Consider the following 21,274-nt stretch of genomic DNA (forward strand, 5'->3'; position numbering starts at 1 on the left):
CTCCCAAGTAGACATATGACTTGAGGTACTCAACCGCCTCCCCTCGGAAAGTGAATTGAGGCTCTGATCTCGTCACCCATGCATGTGTGGTGTTAAACACCATAACCTTGGTTTTACCAAGGTTCACTGTCAGATCTCTATCCGCACAGAATGCCTGTAATGCATCCAGATGTCTCTGTAATCCCTCCGGAGAGTTTGAGATTAGAACAATATCATCAGCATATAACAAGATGGGTATCAACACCCCTGCTAGGCATGCCCCTAGGCCTCCCAATCTATCTACATAATCAGAGACCACATCGATGTACAGTCTAAAGAGGGTGGGCGATAGCAAGCATCCCTGCTTCACCCCTATTGTGCTGGTCACCATATCGGATAGTTCGCTTGGAGCTCAGACTCTGCTTGTCATAGACTCATACAAAGCATATATCCCCCACTGCATATCCTCAAGTACCTCAGTGTCATGCAATCTGTGCATAAGCCTGGCACATGGTACGATATCAAAGGCTTTGCGGAAGTCCACAAAGCAGCAATATATCCTTCTCTTTTGTGCCCTGCCCTCTTCAACAAGTGCCCGAAGTGTCAATATGTGATCCAAGGTGGATAAAAGATCTAAAGGTCTAAAGATCTATAGATCTAGAGATCAAGAGTAACATGGGAAAATGGGAAACCTGGGAAGCTACTAAGAGGGGACGAAAGTGTCCACATAGAGACATCTGTGGGCGCGTGAGGCTCATGAATATGTGTGAGAGGGTGAGAAATGAAATGATATATTAACGTCTCTAAGAGGCCATAATGGCCTATGAGACCAAATTTAGAGTACATCTGAAGTTGGTGTCTCATCAAAGAGAACAACTAAATGAGACTAAAAAGTACAATAAACTGATTGTCTTACAGTTATAAAAACAGAATTGTAAGACTCCGAGATGATACTGAGTAGAAAATACTGGAAAATGTTTATCATGAGAGAGAGAGAGAGAGAGAGAGAGAGAGAGAGAGAGAGAGAGAGAAATGAAATGAAATGATATATTAACGTCTTCAGACGGCCAAAATGACCTATGAGACCAAAAAGGTTACAACAATTGGTGGATCTGATACAGTGTCTGTGTAAGAAAAGCTAAAAACAACTAAACAACTAACTGAAACTGAAACAACTATGAGGAAAAGTACGGTACTAGGAGCTCCTAATGGATAACATCTGGGAGCACAGATTCCATCATAACCTTCCATATGCCGTAATTGTTCCCGTCCAACTGACGGTCCACCGGGAACGTGGGGAGTGTTAGGATCTTCACATGCCTCTCGGCCATCTCTAACAAATCTACCATTGCGGGGATGTAATCTGAAAAAGGGTGGGTGGGTGGGAACAAAGAAGAACTTACACCTGCAAGTGGCTGGCCAGCAAATCAGCCCGCTGTTCTCTTGCTTCTCATCTTCCCAAACAGTCCACCAATCTGCAACACAACAATCCCCCTCTTGCTCACACAAATCCCAAGAACTATCAAGAGCCTAGGGCTCTGATACCATGTCAGAATGCGCAGCGGAAGACTAACGCACGTAGGTTACGCATCACCATCGAGCACCACGAACACCCCCCAACGGGCACTGCAGCATCCCTCCACCGGGCTCCCATCTCCCGGTGAGCTGCCCCCCAAAACACCGACCGAAGGAGATGACTATGACAAGGTGCCACTCTAGCCTATATATGGCTCTTCAACTTCCCATGCTTCCACTTATGGTATAATCCAAGGCACCTTCTAGCCATAGATCACACGCTCGAAATTGCCAACCTTCCAACACCCTCCCTCAATTCGAGCTCCGCAAGCCACCGAGGCACGAGGGGGTCGCCCCCAGGACCACACACGCCTGAGCCGCCCTGGACCACACACGCCCGGGCTCTGATATCATCTCAGAATACGCAGTGGAGATGATGACTAAATCTGGAAACACAAGAGCAAGTGCTGAAAATAGACAGCAATGGAGAGAGAGGCGTATAACTCTACTATGTATACACAAGAAGATCCCGAATACAATACAAGAATGGCAAGGGGTTGTGGGGCCATTTTATATGGCCCCAATGATGCAGTCGGCCTGTAGAAGGGCAGCTGACAGGCCCTGATCCTCCATGACCAGCCAAGATAGCCAGTCGGCCAGTTGTCAACAGTCGGCCAGTGCGTGTGTGGGGTCGTGGACCTAAAGCATCAGTTGGCCAGCTCATGGGCCCTCCTGCCACGACTGGGCATCCACCCAAGCCAAGAAAAATAGGGAAAAAATACGGGGAGTGAGGAAAAATGAGAACAAAACCTACAAGGGCGGGCACACCTACAACAAAGGCCCTGGTGTCTCAGTAAAGACAGGAGATGACTTCTAACAAAAACAACCACATAGGTGGTTTGTAATGCCAAGTGAGATCACCTCCTCTATCGGTAAGAAAAGGGCCAGGCCTCCAAAGCCTCAGGATAGCTTCCTGCCGCTTCTGCAAGCGATCAGAGGCTCCCTACAACTTCCCCCACTGACCGTGGAGGGTATGAATGATGTCGAGACAAGTGCCCCTGATGTACTCCGCAGACGGAGTGTGGGTACCCTCTATGGCTTCGCTGCATCTAGCCCACCATGCTGCAATGCTACTGCAAATCTCCCATATTTGACATGAGCCTGGTCTCCAATGGTCCGTAGATGGGGCAGTGCCTGGTATTGCCCCGAAACACGGAGGTGAGAGACTTGAAGGGAAAGCCCCTCACCATCCTCCTCATAAGCTCTGACCATCTCAGCCTTTGTGGCCCAAGTGACGGTGCCCCAAGAAATGATCCGGGTCGAGTCCCTATCCATCGTGAAGATGCGGAGAATCTGCTACCAAACTTGCCGAGCCTTTGGGCAGCCCCAAAGGCAATGATGCTGGGATTCCCGAGGGTGGCCGCACCTCGTGCAAGCTGCAGGTCGACCTCCAATGGCCAACCATGTGCCAACCGCCAAACTCCTGTGTGCCACCAACCAGAGAAAGAGGGTGATCTTTCAAGGCCAAAAACTGTCCCAGAGCCTCTTCAAAAATCTGGGAGGAAACGCTGAGAGAGTCCCCAGGGTTGCCAATGTACAGCTGTTGCCAGGGTGCCATCAATCTCTGGCATCTGAATCCTACGGCCTAGCCTCGCTGTAAATGCAAAAAAGGGGGCATCCAAGGTCTCCTCCCGATGAGTAGGGTCATGCCAAGTCCACTCTCTTGGGTCCGATTGGAGGCACGTGAGGGTGCGGTTCTCCCATATCCATAGCTGCCAGAATCTCTCCCAAGCCACCTTGGTAGGTGGGGGTTCTATGTGCCACTTCCACCCCTGAAATCCAATCACCCTCACCCTCTGTAAGGTGCAGCCATTGAAATCCTCCAAGGGGTGGTTGGATCTCTCTAATCTGCCATGTGAACCAATAGAAAAAGTAAGCAGACCACTGTCCTCGTCCGCTCCATGGACTGCCAAAAGAATATCATGCCTGGTAAACTCGCCTAGCCACAGAGGGGGAGTCGGGTCTGGGATAGGGGTCAACCACTCCTGAGGGATAGCAGAGTCAATGTAGATGTTGAGCCTGTCTCTACCCCGAATCCTTGTTGGGCCTCTCTCCTGAAGCTCTAGGGGTAGCTGCCTGTGTGCAATCCAATCTCCAAGGGACCTGGCAGGTCCCATGCTCAAAGCACCCTATGATACATGAGGTTTGGCCCCCAACATATGGCCACTGGGTAAACAGATCAGGGGGTTCCAAACCAATGGCTGCTGGAGCCACTCCTTTGAGGCTACTAGAGCAATTTGCCTAAGTGCCGGCTTGAGGTGATCCCAAGCTCGAAGTAAACTGGCTGCAAATTTGTCCTCAAAAGCTGGGCTGAATCCGCGGGCCCGCATCTCTTTGAAGATCCATCTGGTACTCTGCGGCCAAGGGCCCCCTAGACATCTGGGCAAGAGGAAGTCCTTGCAAGGCTCGCCATCGGGAAGGAGTCCTCTAACAATCAGCTTGCCTAGCAGGGCGTGGCTCTTAATAGCAGGGTCAATGATACCTAGCCCCACTCTACGTCATGGCTGAATGATCACTCTCCATGCCACCTTGGCCTAGGTGGGCTTCGAGTCATCACTGTTGGCCCATAAGAAGTTCCGGATCAAACGTTGCACCTGGCCAATACATGCTCGAGAGAAGGCCCTGCAAGAAGTGATGTACCACATGGTGGCAAGAAGGACCTAGTTCGCCACCATTGCTCTACCAGCTAGGGAGAGCCTCGCAGAAGTACAGTACAAAAGCTTCTTCTGAATGCTCAGAAGAAGAGGGGTGAGCTGCTGCTCCGGAGAGATGTCAATGCCCACTGGCATCCAAGAATTGGAGTGCCCGTCGGGATCCACTAGAAAGCCTTAACTGGGCGCCAAGTCGGGGCAGGTGCAGAGCCTACCCAAAAACCGCACGACTTGTGCTAGTTGATATGTGCTCTTTATGTGCGACAGAAGATCTCGATCGCCTCAGGGAATCTCTGGAGATTCCCAACATCTCCAAAAAGGAAAGCGGTTGTGGCGTATGTGAACTCTGAGTCTAGTAGCTCCTCTTGTGTATGGAGAGGGAGACGCAATCCCTGAAGCCCTGTCTCATGGGCTGAGAGGAAATTGCTCATGGCCTTGGCGACAAATAGGAAAAGGTAAGGTGCGAGAGGGCAGCCCTGCTGAATTGAGTGGGAGAGGGGAAATCTGTCACCACGGGTTCCTTGAATGAGAACCTGGCTGTGAGAGGCTGAGTATAGTTCTAAAACCCCACGGATCCACCCCATGGGGAATCCCATCCGGCTCATAGTGCCCTCCAGAAAGTTCCTATCCACCTTGTCATAAGCTTTCTCAAAGTCAAGGAGTAGGACTATGAGGTTTTGTTGTTGCATCCTGGCCGAAGCAATCACCTCCCAGAAGGTGAAGATGTTGTCCATAATGCTACGATCTTGAACAAAACTTGTCCGAGTGTCATGAATCAAGTCAGGGAGGAAAGGCTGAAGTCTCCGATTGATGGCCTTGGCCAAGATCTTGTAGGTGGTCCCAAGAAGGGTGATGGGTCTCCACTGCCGGATCTCCAATGTGTCACCACCCTCCTTAGGAATCAAGTGTATCAAACCCTTTGAAAGCCTCTCTGGCATGGCTCTTGTGGACATAATCTCATTGAAGGCAGCTCAAAGGCCGCCTTCCCTGAGGTCCCAGTGGTAGAGAAAGAAAGAAATTGGAAGCCCATCCACCCTCGGGCATTTGCCCATAGGAAGAGCAGTCAATGCCTCTGCCAGCTCCTTTGCAGTAAAGGGAGTCAGTAAGAAATAACGAAGAACGAGTGGAACCACCTCCCTCGTATGCCGCTAGACCCTCTCGCGCACATTCATCTGTGGGGATAATGGGGCATCCAGATCAACTCCTTCCATGCATAATACTTTTTGGCTGAAAGTGTGGTCGTGCCTCCTCCGAGTCTGTCCCTTGCTACCTCTATCATGCTAAAGTCTTCGCCCATGCACCAAAAGTTAGCTTGAGGAAGGGCCTTGTGAACTATACTCCAGAATATGGCTCTATCTGTTGCGGTGCTTGGGACGTAAACATTGAGGAAGCCCACGCAATCCTCTCCAATCATAACGGTAACCCACTGTGCTCGCCCAGGGACTATGACATGTGAGCCTGTCAACTGCCAGTAAGAGCTCCTCACTGACAGAAATACAAACACCTCTCTGTGTCCCAAGGCACCAAAAGAGGGAGACCAGAAAGTACGACTCGTGCCTGGTAAAATCTTACCGCAGCGACGGGTATGCCCCTCAGAGAGGTGGTGCTCCTGGAGGAAAAGAATGTCGATGGATCTCCCAAATGAAGCTCTGTGGAGCTCGCCCTCTGAGGATGCCTCACCTCTGAAAGCACCGAGGTCCCTCTAAAACCTAAATGTTCCATGAGGCAATCCGCATATCAATCTTTGTGGGAAGCGGAACTATCGGAACTGTCCTCCACTCGAAGAGTCTTGGGCATGTGTTTAGATGGGGAATAATCACTATCGGTCCTGGCATGAAGGTGTGCCAAGTGGGCATGGATCTTGTCCTCTATGTGTCGCTACTCTTTCCGAGCGTGAGAGTAGGCATACTCCGAACTCCATCACTACGGCAAAGATATGCAGGAACACAAAGAGCAGCGCCTCCAGGCTGGAGGTTACCTCCTCCGTGTCCTGGTCCCTATGGCCTGAGCCTCCCAGCTCCATCCTAGCCAAGGGCCAGAGGTGGGTGAGCACATCAGTGATGCGGATATCGTGAAGATGGTGTGAAAGCTCGACTGCATGCCCCTGAATGATAGCAGACTTCGAGTCCCACTCCGTCTCTGGGGCTGCACTCAAAGGAAAAGAGAAGACCATTGCGCCACTCTTTGGTGTAGAAGGTTTGGAGTGATGGAACACCACACATATCCGAATGGGCACTACTGTCTCCTCAAAAAGATATGTCCCTTCCACCGGAAGGCAGTGGAAGAAACTGTAGTCTATTGGAATCCCCAAAATCCTGGGAGGCCCACTAGGGGCCTCTGGCAGGAGGGCACTCACTGGGGAAGCGACGATCATCTCTATCGGGTCCAAGAATCTATGGATCAAGTGATGAACAGAACTCGTCGGCTGCCTCCGTTCTGGGTTGGGTGCCGTTGGAGGGTGGCGAGGGTCTAGAGTGGCGAAGGGAGGCGGGGATGTTGACTTAGAGGAAGAGGACGGGGGAGAGGGGACCGCTACGGGAAAAGTCGGAGGCGATGATGGGGGAGGCAGAGGGGGGTGGGGAGGTAGAGAAGACGGAGAAGTTGGGGGTGATCCGTCGGAGAGGGAGGCTGTTGAGGGGGCCTCACCAGGAGATCAATGGGGCCAGCTAGCCTCAGTGGAAACTGAGAACCGAAGGAGGAATCTCGGTGGGAAAGCGGCTGCCAAACGGGAGGGGCCAGAGGGACCCTCTTCGTGAGTGGAGGGGCCCATCGCCTACCATCGGGGGGGGGGGGGGGGGGGGGGGGGGACGCTGCTGTGATAAATGCTCAAAACGGTTCTCTGACAGAACCGAATCCTCCCAGTGCACGGTGGCAACACTCAGCTCTGGTAGTCGGCTGACGCCCGGGTGTGGGCCAACCGTCGGCCACTCTCCGACGGCGGTAGGGTTGTCCACGGCCGGAACCAGGTGCTCCGTTGCCCAAGGGCCTGCCTCTCTCTCTACCCCCGGTGAGGATTTGAACGGGGACCGGGGAGGGGGGGGGGACCACTAGAGGCGGTCTCTTGGCGTGGCGTCGAGGGCAAGCTCTAGTGAGGTGGCCCATCTGCTTGCAGCTGAAACAAGGCCTGAGTACTTCGTTGAATGATGGGGTCACCCCGAAGGCAAGGGATAGATATGACATGAGGCACTATCTTCCTATGGGTATGGGGGGAGAAGCCTACCACACACACACACACACACACACACACACACAGCTGCAAGAGAGAGAAAACGAGTGAAGCTCAAGAGTGCTGGAAAAGATGTACTCAATAATGATATGAAAGTACAATGTGAGCACCTAAAGTAGCCTAGGGCAAGGTGCCCAACACACATAAGTGTGTTCACACGGGGAAAAAACCTGTGTCGAGTCATAGGGAAAAAGTGCCCATGAGTAAGCTGTGTTCACACCTGAACTAGCCAGGAGTGGTCATGACCAACAAACCCCCCTCAAGTGAATGGTGTGAACGGGGACAGGGTGTAGCAGACTACCCTGGAAGAGGCTGTAAGCTTAAAGCTTCGCGGAAAGCTTCAAACTTTTCCCTCGAAAGAGGCTTTGTAAACCCATCTGCTATATTGGCATGTGTAGATACATAAGCCAAGTCAATCTCTCCTGCATGGAGCCTTTCCCTGACATAGTGATAGTCAACCTCAATATGCTTTGTGCGGGCATGAAATATTGGGTTTCGTGCAACTGCCAAAGCACTCTGACTGTTAGTGTAAATGGTGGCAGGGGACTGCTGTCCAACACCAAGATCGGCTAGAAGGCGTCGTAGCCAAACACATTCCACAGTAGCTGTAAAGGCTGCCCTGTATTCAGCTTCACAACTAGAAGTGGCCATTGTAGGTTGCTTCTTACTGAGCCATGAGATGCATGAGTCACCAAGAAGAAAATAGTTACCACTGGTTGACACTCGCGTGTCATAGCAACCTGCCCAATCACTGTCTGTAAATGCAAGCAAGCATAGTGTAGAAGAACTGCCATAAAACAAGGCAAAGTTTGCAGTGCCTTTGAGATAGCGAAAGACACGCTTACACGCTTGCCAATGCATAGTGCTTGGACAATGCATGAATCTGCTCAACTGGGAAACAGCATACTGTATGTCCAAACAAGTAGAGCATAAGTAGATAAGGCATCCCACAGCTTGCTGATAGGTGGCAACATCAAAAGGCTCACCAGCATGCTCAAGTGACAGTTTTAGACCTGGTTCCATAGGAGTAGAAAGAGGTTTACAATCTGTCATGTGAAAACGCTCAAGGAGCTGCTCAACATATCTGCACTGAGATAACATGATACCACCCTCAAAAGGTATAAACTGTATGCCCAAATAGTAATGTAAATGCCCCATGTCTATGACATGAAATGCATGCTGCAAATCAGCTTTAAGAGCTGAAATATCACCCTCTTAAGGCCAGTGACGAGCATGTCATCTACATAAAGAATAAGGATGAGAACATTGTTCCCAATGTGGCGTACATAAAGTGTACTCTGAGCTGAACTATTCTGAAACCCTTTAGCAGTCAAGTATGTATGAATTTTGTGGTACCAAGCATGAGGGGCCTGTTTAAGACCATACAGTGCTTTATGTAAGCGGCATATTTATTTTCTGCACCTTTTTGAACAAAGCCAGGAGGCTAAGACACATAAACTTCCTCTTGCAAATCGCCATTCGAAAAAGCAGTTTTAACATCCAACTGATATACATGCCACTGCTTGTGGGCAGCCAATGCAATAACTGTATGTATGGTAGTCATACGTGAAGTGGGAGCAAAGGTCTCCTCATAGTCAATGCCCTCACGTTGGGCATACCCTTTGGCGACCAAGCGAGCCATATGGCGATCAACTGAACCATCAGGCTTACGCTTAAGTTTGAAAACCCATTTTGTGCCAATAGCACGCTTGCCCGGGGGCAAGTCACATAACTCCCAAGTACCGTTTTTGTCAATGGAGTCTAACTCCATGGCTGCCACCCAATGGTCATCCTCCAATGCATCAACATGAGAAATGGGTTCCTCGTTACAAGCAGTGGCAACAAGAGGTGTATCCACATAATGTGAAGATGCATGGCGAGAAGCAGCACGTGTACGACCTGGCATAAATGTAGACTGTTTGCTATCATGCAAAGTGTCAACCAGCCATCTAGGAACAATTTTTGACTTCCTAGTATCTGCATCTTCCTCTGCCAATGCATCACCCAAGGTATCCTAATCAATCTGAGGCATTTCAGGATCAATTTGGGGCAAGTTCAGCTGCTGAATTTGCTGGTTTTCAGCAGGCATAGGTGGCTGTAAATGAGCTGAAACTGGCTCTACATTGTCCACATTTGAATTGAATAAAGGCAACAAAGTATCAAAGACATCTTCCGGCCCAATAGACGGCTGTTTGGTACATGAGACAAGTGGTTGAGATGCATATTCGTCAAAGATAACATCTCTTGACACAATGATCTTGCCTGTATTAGGCACATAGAGTCTGTATCCTTTACTCTCAGTACTATAACCAATGAAAATGCATTTGATTGCCTTTGCATCAAGCTTGTGTCTGAAACTGGCTCTACATTGTCCACATTTGAATTGAATAAAGGCAACAAAGTATCAAAGACATCTTCCGGCCCAATAGACGGCTGTTTGGTACATGAGACAAGTGGTTGAGATGCATATTCGTCAAAGATAACATCTCTTGACACAATGATCTTGCCTGTATTAGGCACATAGAGTCTGTATCCTTTACTCTCAGTACTATAACCAATGAAAATGCATTTGATTGCCTTTGCATCAAGCTTGTGTCTTTGTTGTGTGGGCACATGCATATATGCCAAACACCCAAAGACTCTCATATGAGTAACCACTGGAATCCTGCCATTCCATGCTTCATAGTAGGCAGCCTTAGATTTCAAGGCTTTAATGGGGCAACGGTTAAGCACATAATTGGCACACATAACCGCCTCAAGCCAAAACTTACTGGGTAGATCCTTGTTTTGAGCATGCAACGTGCCATCTCCATGAGTGTACGATTACGTCTCTCTGCAACTCCATTTTAATGAGGAGTATAGGGGGTAGTACACTGATGAGAAATACCATGTAACTGCATGTAAGCTGTGAACTCATTTGACAAATATCCCCCCCCTCCCCCCCCCGCGATCTGTACGCAATGTGACAAGCTTGTGTCCACAAGCATTTTCAGCCATGGGACGGAAGTCTCTGAAAGCTGCAGAGGCATCTGACTTCATTTTTAAACCATACACCCAACAAAACCGAGTGTAGTCATCAATGAACGTGATGAAGTACAAGTGTCCTCCAAAAGATGGAGCCCTCATGGGGCCACAAAGATCACTATGAACAAGTTGTAATGGTCAGACAGCCCTCATAGCCCCATCTTTAGGAAAGGAATTCCTGTGCATCTTTCCAAGGATGCATCCCTCACATACATGCTTGAAGGGAACCTGCATAGGAGGAAGTTCATGCAGCATACCTTGCTTCTGCAAGCGTACAAGAGATGGGAAGTTCAAGTGACCAAACCGAGCAAGCCATAACTCAGTGTCACTCATCACACGGGATGTGGAGGCAATCATAGCATCATGAGAACAAGTACTCTTGTCATATATATCAAGCTTATACAAGCCATTGCATAATGTCCCAGAAAGCATAAGAGAAGCTGAATCTCTGCTGTCATACACTGAGCAACAATGATCAGAAAACTGAACCTTAAATATGCAAGGGCTGAAACAGAAATGAGATTCTTCTTAATGCCTGGCACATATAAAGTGTCACAAAGAGTAAAGCTATCCCCATCACATGCTGTTAGCTCCACATTGCCAATGCCTTTAATGGAGTAAGAGGCATCATTGGCACACATAACTATGCCACCTGGAGGTGAATCCTGCAAATTGGCAAAGAGATCTCTGCAAGAAGTGATGTGCTTAGAAGCACCACTGTCAAAGTACCAATCTCTAGCTGAGATAGACATACAAGAAGCAGGCAAATTGCATGTAACCACTAATGCATATCCCTCATGAGCAAAGTTTGCCTCTTCTTAAGTGTCCACAATAGCAGCCAAACGTTGTTGCTTCTTTTTCTTTTCACTCTCAATGCGCTTCCTACATTCCTCAATAAGATGGCCAGGTTTTCTACAATAGTTGCATCTCTTCTTTTTCTTGTTGTCACCCTCTTTAGACGAGGTAGAATCTGAATGGGCATGTGGTTTGCCCTTAGGTTTACCACTAGATGAAGCCCCAGATTTACCTTTGTTTCGATCAAAGGCACCAAATGCTTGATCAGCAGAAAGCATAGTGGTCCTATTAGAACGAGACTGCTTCTCCTGAAGAGTAAGAGAGTCACCAACTCATCAAAGGTATACAAGTTTGGATTACCCTTCATGAGTAGACGAAGAGTAGTAGCAAAACCCTGATAGGATTTTGGCAAACCCTGAAGCACTGCAGATACAAGTGAACCATCTAGAATGACCTCATCAATATTGATGAGCTGCTCTCGCAAATCCTTGATGCGGTAAGGAACTTATCCATTGAGTCACCCTCATCCATATGCTCAGACTCAATCTTCTTGCGAAGATAGGCAACACGGGCCTCATTGCGAACCTGATACAAAGAAGCAAGTACATCCCATGCACCCTTAGAAGAGGTGCATGAACGAATGTGCGGTATAACCTACCTTCTGCATGAGAGGGCAATCAAAGCATGTGCCTGAGCATCCTTGGCATCCCATCTGAGCTGTTCGGGAGTGGGTGGTAAAGGTGCAGAAGATGTAGCACCACTTGAAGATACATCATCACCTGCATTCATGGTTCTTGAAGTACTTGCTGCTCGTGCAGGAGCAATGGGCCTAACATCAGCCCCTGATACATAAACCCACAAATTCTTTGCAACAAGTACATGGTTCATCATGTATGCCCACATAGGATAGTTGGTGCCATCCAACTTATCCTCAACGGAAAGCATACCAAATAAATCACCAGTATTCCCAGACATGGTGGTCACAAGTGTGTTCAAACAAGTAGTAATGCTGCAATAATGTTGTAACTCCCAAAAAATTTGGGGGAAATGCTCCAATGCCAACCAAATGTGCCTGCAATACCCAAAATTGCCTGCAAATAGTGCGAATTTTTGCAAAATCGAGTCAATTTCTGCAAAATCCCCAAATTTCTAGTGCAATTACGCACTAAATCGGGCAAAATCAGTGCCAATGTTGCAATTTTGAGCTCAATGGTGAAAAGCCCCAAAATTAATGCAGTGTATTTACTAGTTTTTAGCAATTTCCGAGTATTTGAAAAAATTACAAAAATACCAATGTTGTGGAGCAACTTCAATCGGGTAGGCACAATAGTGCACACGATTTGTACTGCAAGTATAGTCGCTTTAGTCGATTGGGCGCACAGGTCAACAGGTGACTGTGTAGGTGCCACACAGCAGTTGCGTAGGACAGCAGGTATAGTAGTACAGTCGGCGACAGAGTGTTCGGAGCAGCAGCAGTCGACGGCGCAGTACAGGAAGGTACACAAGGCGGGCGTAGTACGGGTAAGTACACAAGGCGGCGCAACTGGTACAATCGGGCGGTGGTGGCGCAGCTGGTACAGTCAACGGCGCTGGTACAGTCGTGCAGTGCAGGGCAGCTACAAGTCGTGGACGGCGCAAAGCACTGTCGACTAGCAGCAGGTACAGTCAACGGGCAGCATTACGGGTGCTTCAAGGAGGGGCGTGTATGGACAATAAGCTGAAGCTTTGACGGGTAGCAAGGGGGCAAACCCTAATGCTAACCCTAGCCAAGCTCTGATACCAATGTTGGGTATGGGGGGAGAAGCCTACACACTTTTTTTTTTTTTGTAAAACTAGTTGAAATTGCATTATATCATAAATGTACAAAAGGGTTTGACATAAGGAGGATGTCTAAACCCTAGAACTTAAAAACAGCAGTAAAAAAGTTCTATGCAAGAGCAGGGCAGTGCTCAAGAAAAGAGCCTATGCCCTATCCATCAAAAACAGTAAAAGAAAAGCTGAACACAAGAAACATCCAAATCTCCCTCATGCACGGCATCATATAAGGACTGCCGCAACGAGGCTCGGAAGAACTCATAAGGGTGCTAAAGGGGTGAATTCAGATATGTATGATTTCGTTGTAGCCAGAGGGTCCATAAGGCCCAGTATCTGATCCAATGGAAGAAAAGAGAATACTGTGACAAAGAAGCTGATAAGGTGCCAAACATCCAGAAAAACTTGTAGAACTTGTGTGCAGGAAATCTGAGAGATAAAAAATAGGAGATCTTGTCCAGAAGGATTCTGGAATATAAACAAGACCACAATAAATGCGGAACACTCTCAGTAGTATGATGACATCTTGGACAAATAGGAGAGGCAATCCTTCTTTGAGCCAATTTCACTCCCACTGGAAAAATACCGACAATGCATCTCCAGAGAAAGAGTCTCTGTTTCAATGGCATTTTCAACTTCCATATCAATGTCAGTTTTGCTTTCCACCAAGCTAAAGACTTATCTAGATGCCAAAGAGAATTAGCATGCTGAGCAATCCATGGAGGAGGTAATATCAATCGATAAGCCTGTATAGAAGTCAATAGATGCAAAGATTGAGAGGATAATCTTGAGCCTGAAGACTGAAGATGCCAATCTTGAAGCCTGTCTCTTACATCCAATGTTGGAATCGGAATGAAAGGGTGTAAGAGATGTGCAATAGCTTTCCATATAGATCTATGATGCATCCCAAGATTGTATTGTTGGCATGCTGCCGGAAAAGAAAGAATTTGCCCTGTAGTATCCACTACGTCATCAATGAACCGGATGCCCAATTTCATAAGATTGTAAGCTCTGATTGGTTGTTGTACAGCAAGGGGAGAGTAAAAAACAGCACTCCAATGTATGCTTTCCATTCGAAGCGAGGAAGCTATAGAAGCAGGATGGGGAGACCATTTGATGCGAGAGAGCACTTTCTTCCAATCCTGAATCAAGGAAGTAGAAAATGGACAACCAGGGATTTTACCTTGAAATTTGCCAAACACTACTTCCGATGGATCAACCAACCAGCGACCATAAGCATTTGTGCGCATCCGACCACACAGAATTGCCAACATGATAGACCAAGGCTGTTCTTGTTGAAAAAAGGTTTTGAGCATAGTGATCTTTCTTGCCAGCACATGAAATTTGATGTTTATAATATTCAAACCACCATGCATTTTTGGCGAGCAAAGCAGGTCCATTTTGAGCAACCTTAAAGCTTTTTTATGAAGCTTAGTTTTCCAAAAAATCTCCATGGCTTGAGACATAAAAGAAGAAAGATCTCGAGATGACCAATGTAAGAGAGGTAGGTAGAATTGGACATAAGCCAGAACAATGGACTGAACAATTCGAAGCCGTACATGTAATGGCCAAGTGGAGATCTTCCAATATTCTAATTTGTCCTTAATTTTGTTTAGCACCCAAGATATTTGTTGCTTATTTCTGATTTTCCAGCCAATGGGATAGCCCAAGTGTCTTACTATGCTTTCCGGATAAATAATCTGGCCGGGCCACAGGATAGCATGCCAGTCACAATGCTTGAGAGGTAAGAGTTGTGATTTCTGAAAATTAATTTTTAAACCAGCTGCCAACCCAAAATCTGAAAGAGTATCCATCAATAGACGAACCTCCAAAGGACTGTTCTTTGGCATGAAGAATGAATCATCTGCATAAGCCTGTGCAACGAAAGGCCGTGAACCAGAAATCTGAAGCCCCTCTAACTGTCTAGTATCAACCAGATGATCCATGTAAAGAAGCAAAGGATGCGAAGCAATAGCATAGAACAGAGCACTGAGAGGGCATCCCTGTCGAACTGATCGTTCTAGAGTCCAAGACTCAGACAAATGTTTCCCTAAGCATTGAGCAGTGGAATCTGAGTAAAGCCAATATATGACATTAACTAGCTTTGGCCCAAAACCAAGTTTAGACATGATTTGAGAAACATAATCCCACTACACCGTATCAAATGCCTTTGCCACATCCACCTGCATGACCAAGACATTTTTTGTAGCCTTCTGGGCTGAATTGAAGGGTCCAATCTTGAAGCTCGTTAATGTAGCCTGGCAGCATCAACATCTTCCCTCAGCTTGGAAGCATGGTCTGGTTAAGCTTTTGCCCAAAAAACCTCTGTGTGAAACAATGGATGACTGGAGGCCTATCACTTTGATGCCTGTTATATATAAACTTATTGCTAAAATGTTGGTACACCGGATAAAGGATATCCTTCATGATGGACTTCATCCCAGGCAATATGGTTTTGTTCCAAGAAGGCATATACATGATAATATCTCCAATACTCTCATTGCAATGGAATATGCAAAATACTCTAGGAGAAGCCTACACACACACACACACACACACACACACACAGAGCTGCAAGAGAGAGAAAACGAGTGAAGCTCAAGAGTGCTGGAAAAGATGTACTCAATAATGATATGAAAGTACAATGTGAGTACCTAAAAAAGTAGCCTAGGGCAAGGTGCCCAACACACATAAGTGTGTTCACACGGGGAAAAAACCTGTGTCTAGGGAAAAAGTGCCCGTGAGTAAGCTGTGTTCACACCTGAACTAGCCGGGAGTGGTCATGACCAACACTTCCACGAGGCAATACAAATGCGAAGGGATGGAATCCCGGCCACCGGTGCAAGGGACGAGGCAGGAGTGGGAGGGGATTCCATCACTCTCCCAATGGCTCCACCGATCACCGGGAGAAGAGGAAGGTATTCCTTCCTAAGGCCTAGGAAGCCCGACATGCCAGCTAGTGGGTCGGACGCGGGGTCGAAGCCGTGCTGCTATCGTCCAAAGAAGGCCTGGGCCGTACGGAGTGCAACGGGGCTCAGCTGCATGACTTGATCTGACGTTGCTGGTGAGTCGAACTCAACCTGATAGTAACCATGTCGCAGAGGATGAATGTCTATGATCTTTGCAGGCCCACCAATGAGACTCACCTACAAAAGATCTCTGAGTTGTCCTCGTGCGGGGTGGCTACCAACAATCTTGCATACCGGAATAGAAGCCTCTAATGATGCAACAATCGTAGTGGTGAGAAGCTGAAGGTCCGCTTCCGAAAAGGGTAAGTACGTAACGGCGGCCTTGGTTAGGGATGACGGAGCGGCTGCCATGGAGTCCTCCTAGGGGCGAAGACCAGAAAAAGCCTAGACTTGCCGTTAGAATAAAGAACCCCAAGAACTGAGATATATGCCTGAAGACGACGGAGGGAACGAAGGAAACGGAGGGGAGGGAGGAGGGAAAGAGAAAAAAAAGGAAAACACAAAAGGAAGGGGGAGCGGGCTGAGGAGAGGGTGAGAGGGAGCGGTGAGGCGGGGCACAGGCGGAAGAGGGAGGGAGGCAGCCGGGGGAGGGGGGGGTGGGGGGGGCAGCTACGCAGAAGGGAGAAAGAGCGAAGAAGCGGGGGGGGGGGGGGGGGGGGGGGGGGGGGGGGACAAGGAGGCGAAGGGGCGCAGGCAGGCATACACAGGCGGGGGGGAGCTCAAGGACGGGCTACCAGATCAGAATTACTCTATATTTGCACTGGTTCTCAGGTAAACAATGAATACAGTCACTTTTGTTTTGCAGATCTATTCTTTAACCTGATGCACATGAGTTAATACGGCCTTTGACATATTGCTCTGTAATAATTCTTCTGTGTGCAGGTGTTGTTTAGACGTTATGGTAATTATATCACCAGAGCTTTTCTAATATTTGTCATTGCTCTTTCCTTTTGTCCTTGATTTTGCGGTTGCAGTGCCAGAGCAATACAAGACAGTATTAGAATGTGAATTTCCTGTAAGCCTCCCATATCCATTGCTGTTCAACTTTTTTTAACCTATGTTTTTACCTATGTCTCTGTGTAATCAGGATGCATAGTATTGTATTTTTTATGTTGCAGGATTAATTTTGGAGAGGGCTATGTTTTGCAGGTTAATGTAGAGGATTTCTTTCAGCTGTTCTTCTCAAACGATTCTGTCAAGTTTTGTGAATCATTCCATAAGAAATGTGGAGATGAAGGCAAGAAGATTGCAACTTGCGCTATGCTTACAATTTATTGTTAAGGGGGGAGGGATAAAGGAAAGGGGAAGGAAGGGAGGGGGGGGCATGCTCTCAAACTCTCTAAAAGGTTTTCCTACTCAAACAAAAAATGGAACGTCCATTCAGCTAAATGGATTGCCTTCGCTCCAACTAGGTTGTCGAAAGAATGTCAGTAGAGACCCTGCATGTTTTTAATACATTGTGCTTATCTCCCAAAACATTGATGGAGAATGCATACAGTGATGGGGTACTGCACATCGAAGTCTGCATGGTGTCCTTTTTAATACATTGTGCTTATCTCCCAAAACATTGATGGAGAATGCATACAGTGATGGGTACTGCACATTGAAGTCTGCATAGAGTGTCCTTTTTAACTAAGAAACAATTTCATGCTCTTTAAACCAGATAGATCAGCTTACTACTGCTAGAGAATGGGACAATGGTGCTCTTGCCATCAGAGAGGACATCATGCTAGAGACCATCATATGTGGATCGTAGCATGTGTAGGTTCAAACCGAGCCAGTGGAGCATAGAAGTCTTTTACTGTTGTCCGTACAGTTATGAGGTCCATGCAATTACATGGATTTATGGACGTCAATTCGGATATGAGTGGATGTTAATGTGCTGCTATTATGCATCTGCATAGCCTGTCCCAGTGTGCTTGGCTATTGGAGGTGGTGCGCTGGCTTCTCCTCCTTTTCATATGCATCTAAATTTCTGAAAATAACTAGGATGGGTCTTTTGCTGCTTTGCTGTATTTTCATTGATTCATTTTCCCGTTTTTCTTACAGTAGCACATGCACATGCACGTGCACATACATGCACACACCCACAATATCCTTATACACACGAAAAGAAAAACTGCAAAGGTATGTTTTGAGTCTTGGGTTGCCTCTTTACTAGTGGCGTTCTCTACTTGTAAAGATTTCCAGTGCACAAATTGGGCAAAAGATGAACACTTTGGTCATTGTCGCGATCTCTCTTTCCGACATCCCATTAAGGTTTACTTTGGTAAGTTATCACCCCAAAGGCAGCAGTAGACCCGCTTGAATTGTGAATCTTCTTTAGCTCTCTAATTTGCTTTTATTTGTTTATGGCACAGGTCCCAAAACTACCACTTGTCAAGAGGTGCAACGATATCGCGTATACCGGAACAGGTAAATGTTTTTTTATAGACTTATGGTGGTGTGCCTAGATAAACGTTGTCCTCATCAAGAGGTGCAGCGATATCGCATATACCAGAACAGGTAAATGTTTTTTCATAGACATTGTCATGGTGTGCCTTGGTAAAGGATACTGTATATACTGGAACAGGGAAATCTTTTTTTATAGACATACGGTCATGGTGTGCCTTGGTAAACATTGTTCCTGGAAGCACCATATTTCTGATACGTAATCTACTGTTATGCAGCCATTTGATTGTAGAGACATCACAACAGATGAATGACATACCATATGGAGATTACTTTCGAGTGGAGGCAAGGATTTTTTTCTTTTGTGCTGTGATTTTTAAAAAAAACCTTGTATTTAGTACTCAATTTTTGGCATGGTAGCCTTTGGAAAGGATGCAGCACTCCAGTGTAAGCTTGGATTCATAAACCTTATGAAGGAACATAAGCATGTGCTTGATATGATGGCAAAGACATCATGATGCAGGGGCGATGGGATGTGATTCCGCTAATTGGCAGAGTTACTCCTCACTGTGCTGTTCGTGTCTTTGTGGATGTTTCTTTCTCCAAGAAAACAGTGTGGAAAGGTAATTGCAACTCTTTATAACCACTGTATGCAGTTGAATGGAGTCTACTGTGCAAAGCCAAACAAGAACATGCACTGTGGGTATAAATAACCGCATTCATTATCTGCAACAGTCCCATTAGCTTTTGTGCAAAATCATCCCTTGAAATGCCAAGGTAGGGCCTGCATCATAAGCGTTTTGTCATGCCTGTGTTCACGTTCTCCAATTTTTGCCTCCACATGTGAGAACATGCCTTTTCCTTGGCTCTCTTCAAAGGCTGTCACCAAGCCTCCATACCTTTCCTCATGTTTGAGGCAATAGAAAGGACGTGACCAAAGAGGAGGATAGTGACTGTAACCTAGAAGAGGAAGGCAATCTTTTCATCTCATCCCTTATTGTACAAGATAAGAAAGATCTATGATGAATCTGTTGGAAAACAGAGTGATTGCAAACAAGATGAACACCATGAATATATTGCTGAAAGACAAGCGGTTGAAATGATCTTGGTTCCAGGCACGTGGTTTTAGCATGGACAGATTGCCTCCCTTCCAGTATTCTCTAGAGGCGCCCTCTCTCACTCTCACACGGACAGAGATTACCAGACTCATCCGTCAGGATTTAGTTCAGCTGGACATTAGGAGGACATGGATACAGCCGACTGAGGAGCTGGGCACGAAGATGGCTTTCTACAGAGAGCATTTTCTTCAGCTCACAGCAGATGGTTTTGTGATCAGGCCCAGTTACATGGATGTACACTTGTCTCATGCAGTACGATGTGCTATTGGTCAAATTCGCACATCCTCACACCAGCTTGAGATTGAGATTGGCCGATATAGAGGTATACCAGCTGAGGCCAGGATATGCCAAGTATGCCATGGGGAGCCAGAGACAGAGCTGCATTATATATGCCATTGTACTGCATACTATGAGATACGTGGTCGTTTCCACTGTTTATTCAGAGAGGGTTTTGGACCACTTTCCAGAGTCATGGGGTACCAGGACCAGAGGTGTTTGGGATTGTTCTTGCTTGAGCTGCGGAGATATAGAGATAGCCTGCTTAGGCGCACAGAGAGCCAGACTCAGAGGCACATTACAGACTTCTTTAGTCCAGCCATCACTGCGCCAGATGGACCACAGCAGCAGCAAGACATGGATACCACCCACACCAGCGGTGCACTGATTGATCGTGCGATTGAGCTTGGGTGGTCCAGACGCCCACGACTACGGAGGAGGGCATCCTAGCATAGACGGAGGTTGCAGCAGGCGGATTCGGATTATTCTTGCGAGACATGCGGGACACCCAGTCAGGGTGCTGACCACATAGGATATTGAGGAGATCCGCCAGCGTCCGATGCGGCACATATTATGAGATGGAGGCACCTCCATAGTGTACCCCCCCGTCCAACATGATATTGTATCACCTCACTATACTCCACTCACCTCCATAGCGTAGCCCCCCCTCACTATATTCACACCCTATAAGGGTTTCTGTTTACCTTCCTGTTCCAGTTTCATTTTCTAGGTGCTAGTAGTATCATCTTTATTTTTCTTTTCCATTTTCTGGTTTTTTATCCAGACATTGTATCAGATCCACCATGATGTAACTTTTTGGTCTCATAGGTCATTATGGCCTTTTGAAGACGTTAATATAACATTTCATTCCATTCATTTCATTTCATTTCCGTATGGGCTGGCTCAGGCCCTTCAGCTGGTAAACGAGCTCCTCACTGATGTGTATCATAGATTCATATGGCCCTCATGAGTGAAAATTGTGAATACAAAATGTACAGGGTCTATTTATAGTGGTATAGGGTAGCCAACAAGAGCCAACTGTATCAACCGAATGAGATTCGAGTTTTTTCCACTTTAATCGCCTACTAATCTGCCCATACCTCCCAAGACTAGTTCAACACACATAATACAAGCTTGTGTCCACATGCCCACACCTTGTCAATGTATATAGGACCAAACCCCCTTGTCAAAGCAAACACGAAGATCTCAGACGATCTCCGGGGAGCTGACAACTTGGAGATGCCTGTTACATCAAGCACACTTATTCCAACACCCCTCTTATCTCTATTGTTGTGTAGTTGATGTAGATATGTCGATGCCGATGCTCCTGAGAAACTCTCCAATAACTCTTGAAAGTCTTTTCACGCATGCATCCAAATATACAATCTGCTCCAATCCTTCAGATGAGATATGTCCTCAAGTATGATTTTCGAGTACCTCAAGCAACATCCACTCCCA

The 21,274-nt window shown here is 47.0% G+C and overlaps 1 protein-coding gene across 6 annotated transcripts in view; it reads left to right on the top strand.

The window, feature by feature from the left end:
* LOC147616928 (protein VASCULAR ASSOCIATED DEATH 1, chloroplastic-like) overlaps nt 1–21,274 on the top strand; it is a 64,560-nt gene that overhangs the window by 38,166 nt on the left and 5,120 nt on the right. For 3 of the 6 annotated variants that reach the window (XM_086776573.1, XM_086776577.1, XM_086776574.1), the window contains exons 9-14: nt 17,006–17,046; nt 17,181–17,268; nt 18,193–18,300; nt 18,392–18,446; nt 18,701–18,767; nt 18,946–19,045. In XM_086776573.1, coding sequence (XP_086632699.1) covers nt 17,006–17,046; nt 17,181–17,268; nt 18,193–18,300; nt 18,392–18,446; nt 18,701–18,767; nt 18,946–19,045 — 459 coding nt within the window. The remainder of the gene's footprint in view (nt 1–17,005; nt 17,047–17,180; nt 17,269–18,192; nt 18,301–18,391; nt 18,447–18,700; nt 18,768–18,945; nt 19,046–21,274) is intronic. The other 3 variants (XM_086776575.1, XM_086776578.1, XM_086776576.1) reach the window with 1 other exon arrangement.

This window comes from Cibotium barometz, chromosome 37 (assembly GCF_041138505.1).
Source record: "Cibotium barometz isolate CiBa-2024 chromosome 37, ASM4113850v1, whole genome shotgun sequence".
In the NCBI taxonomy this organism is placed as follows: Eukaryota; Viridiplantae; Streptophyta; class Polypodiopsida; order Cyatheales; family Cibotiaceae; genus Cibotium; species Cibotium barometz.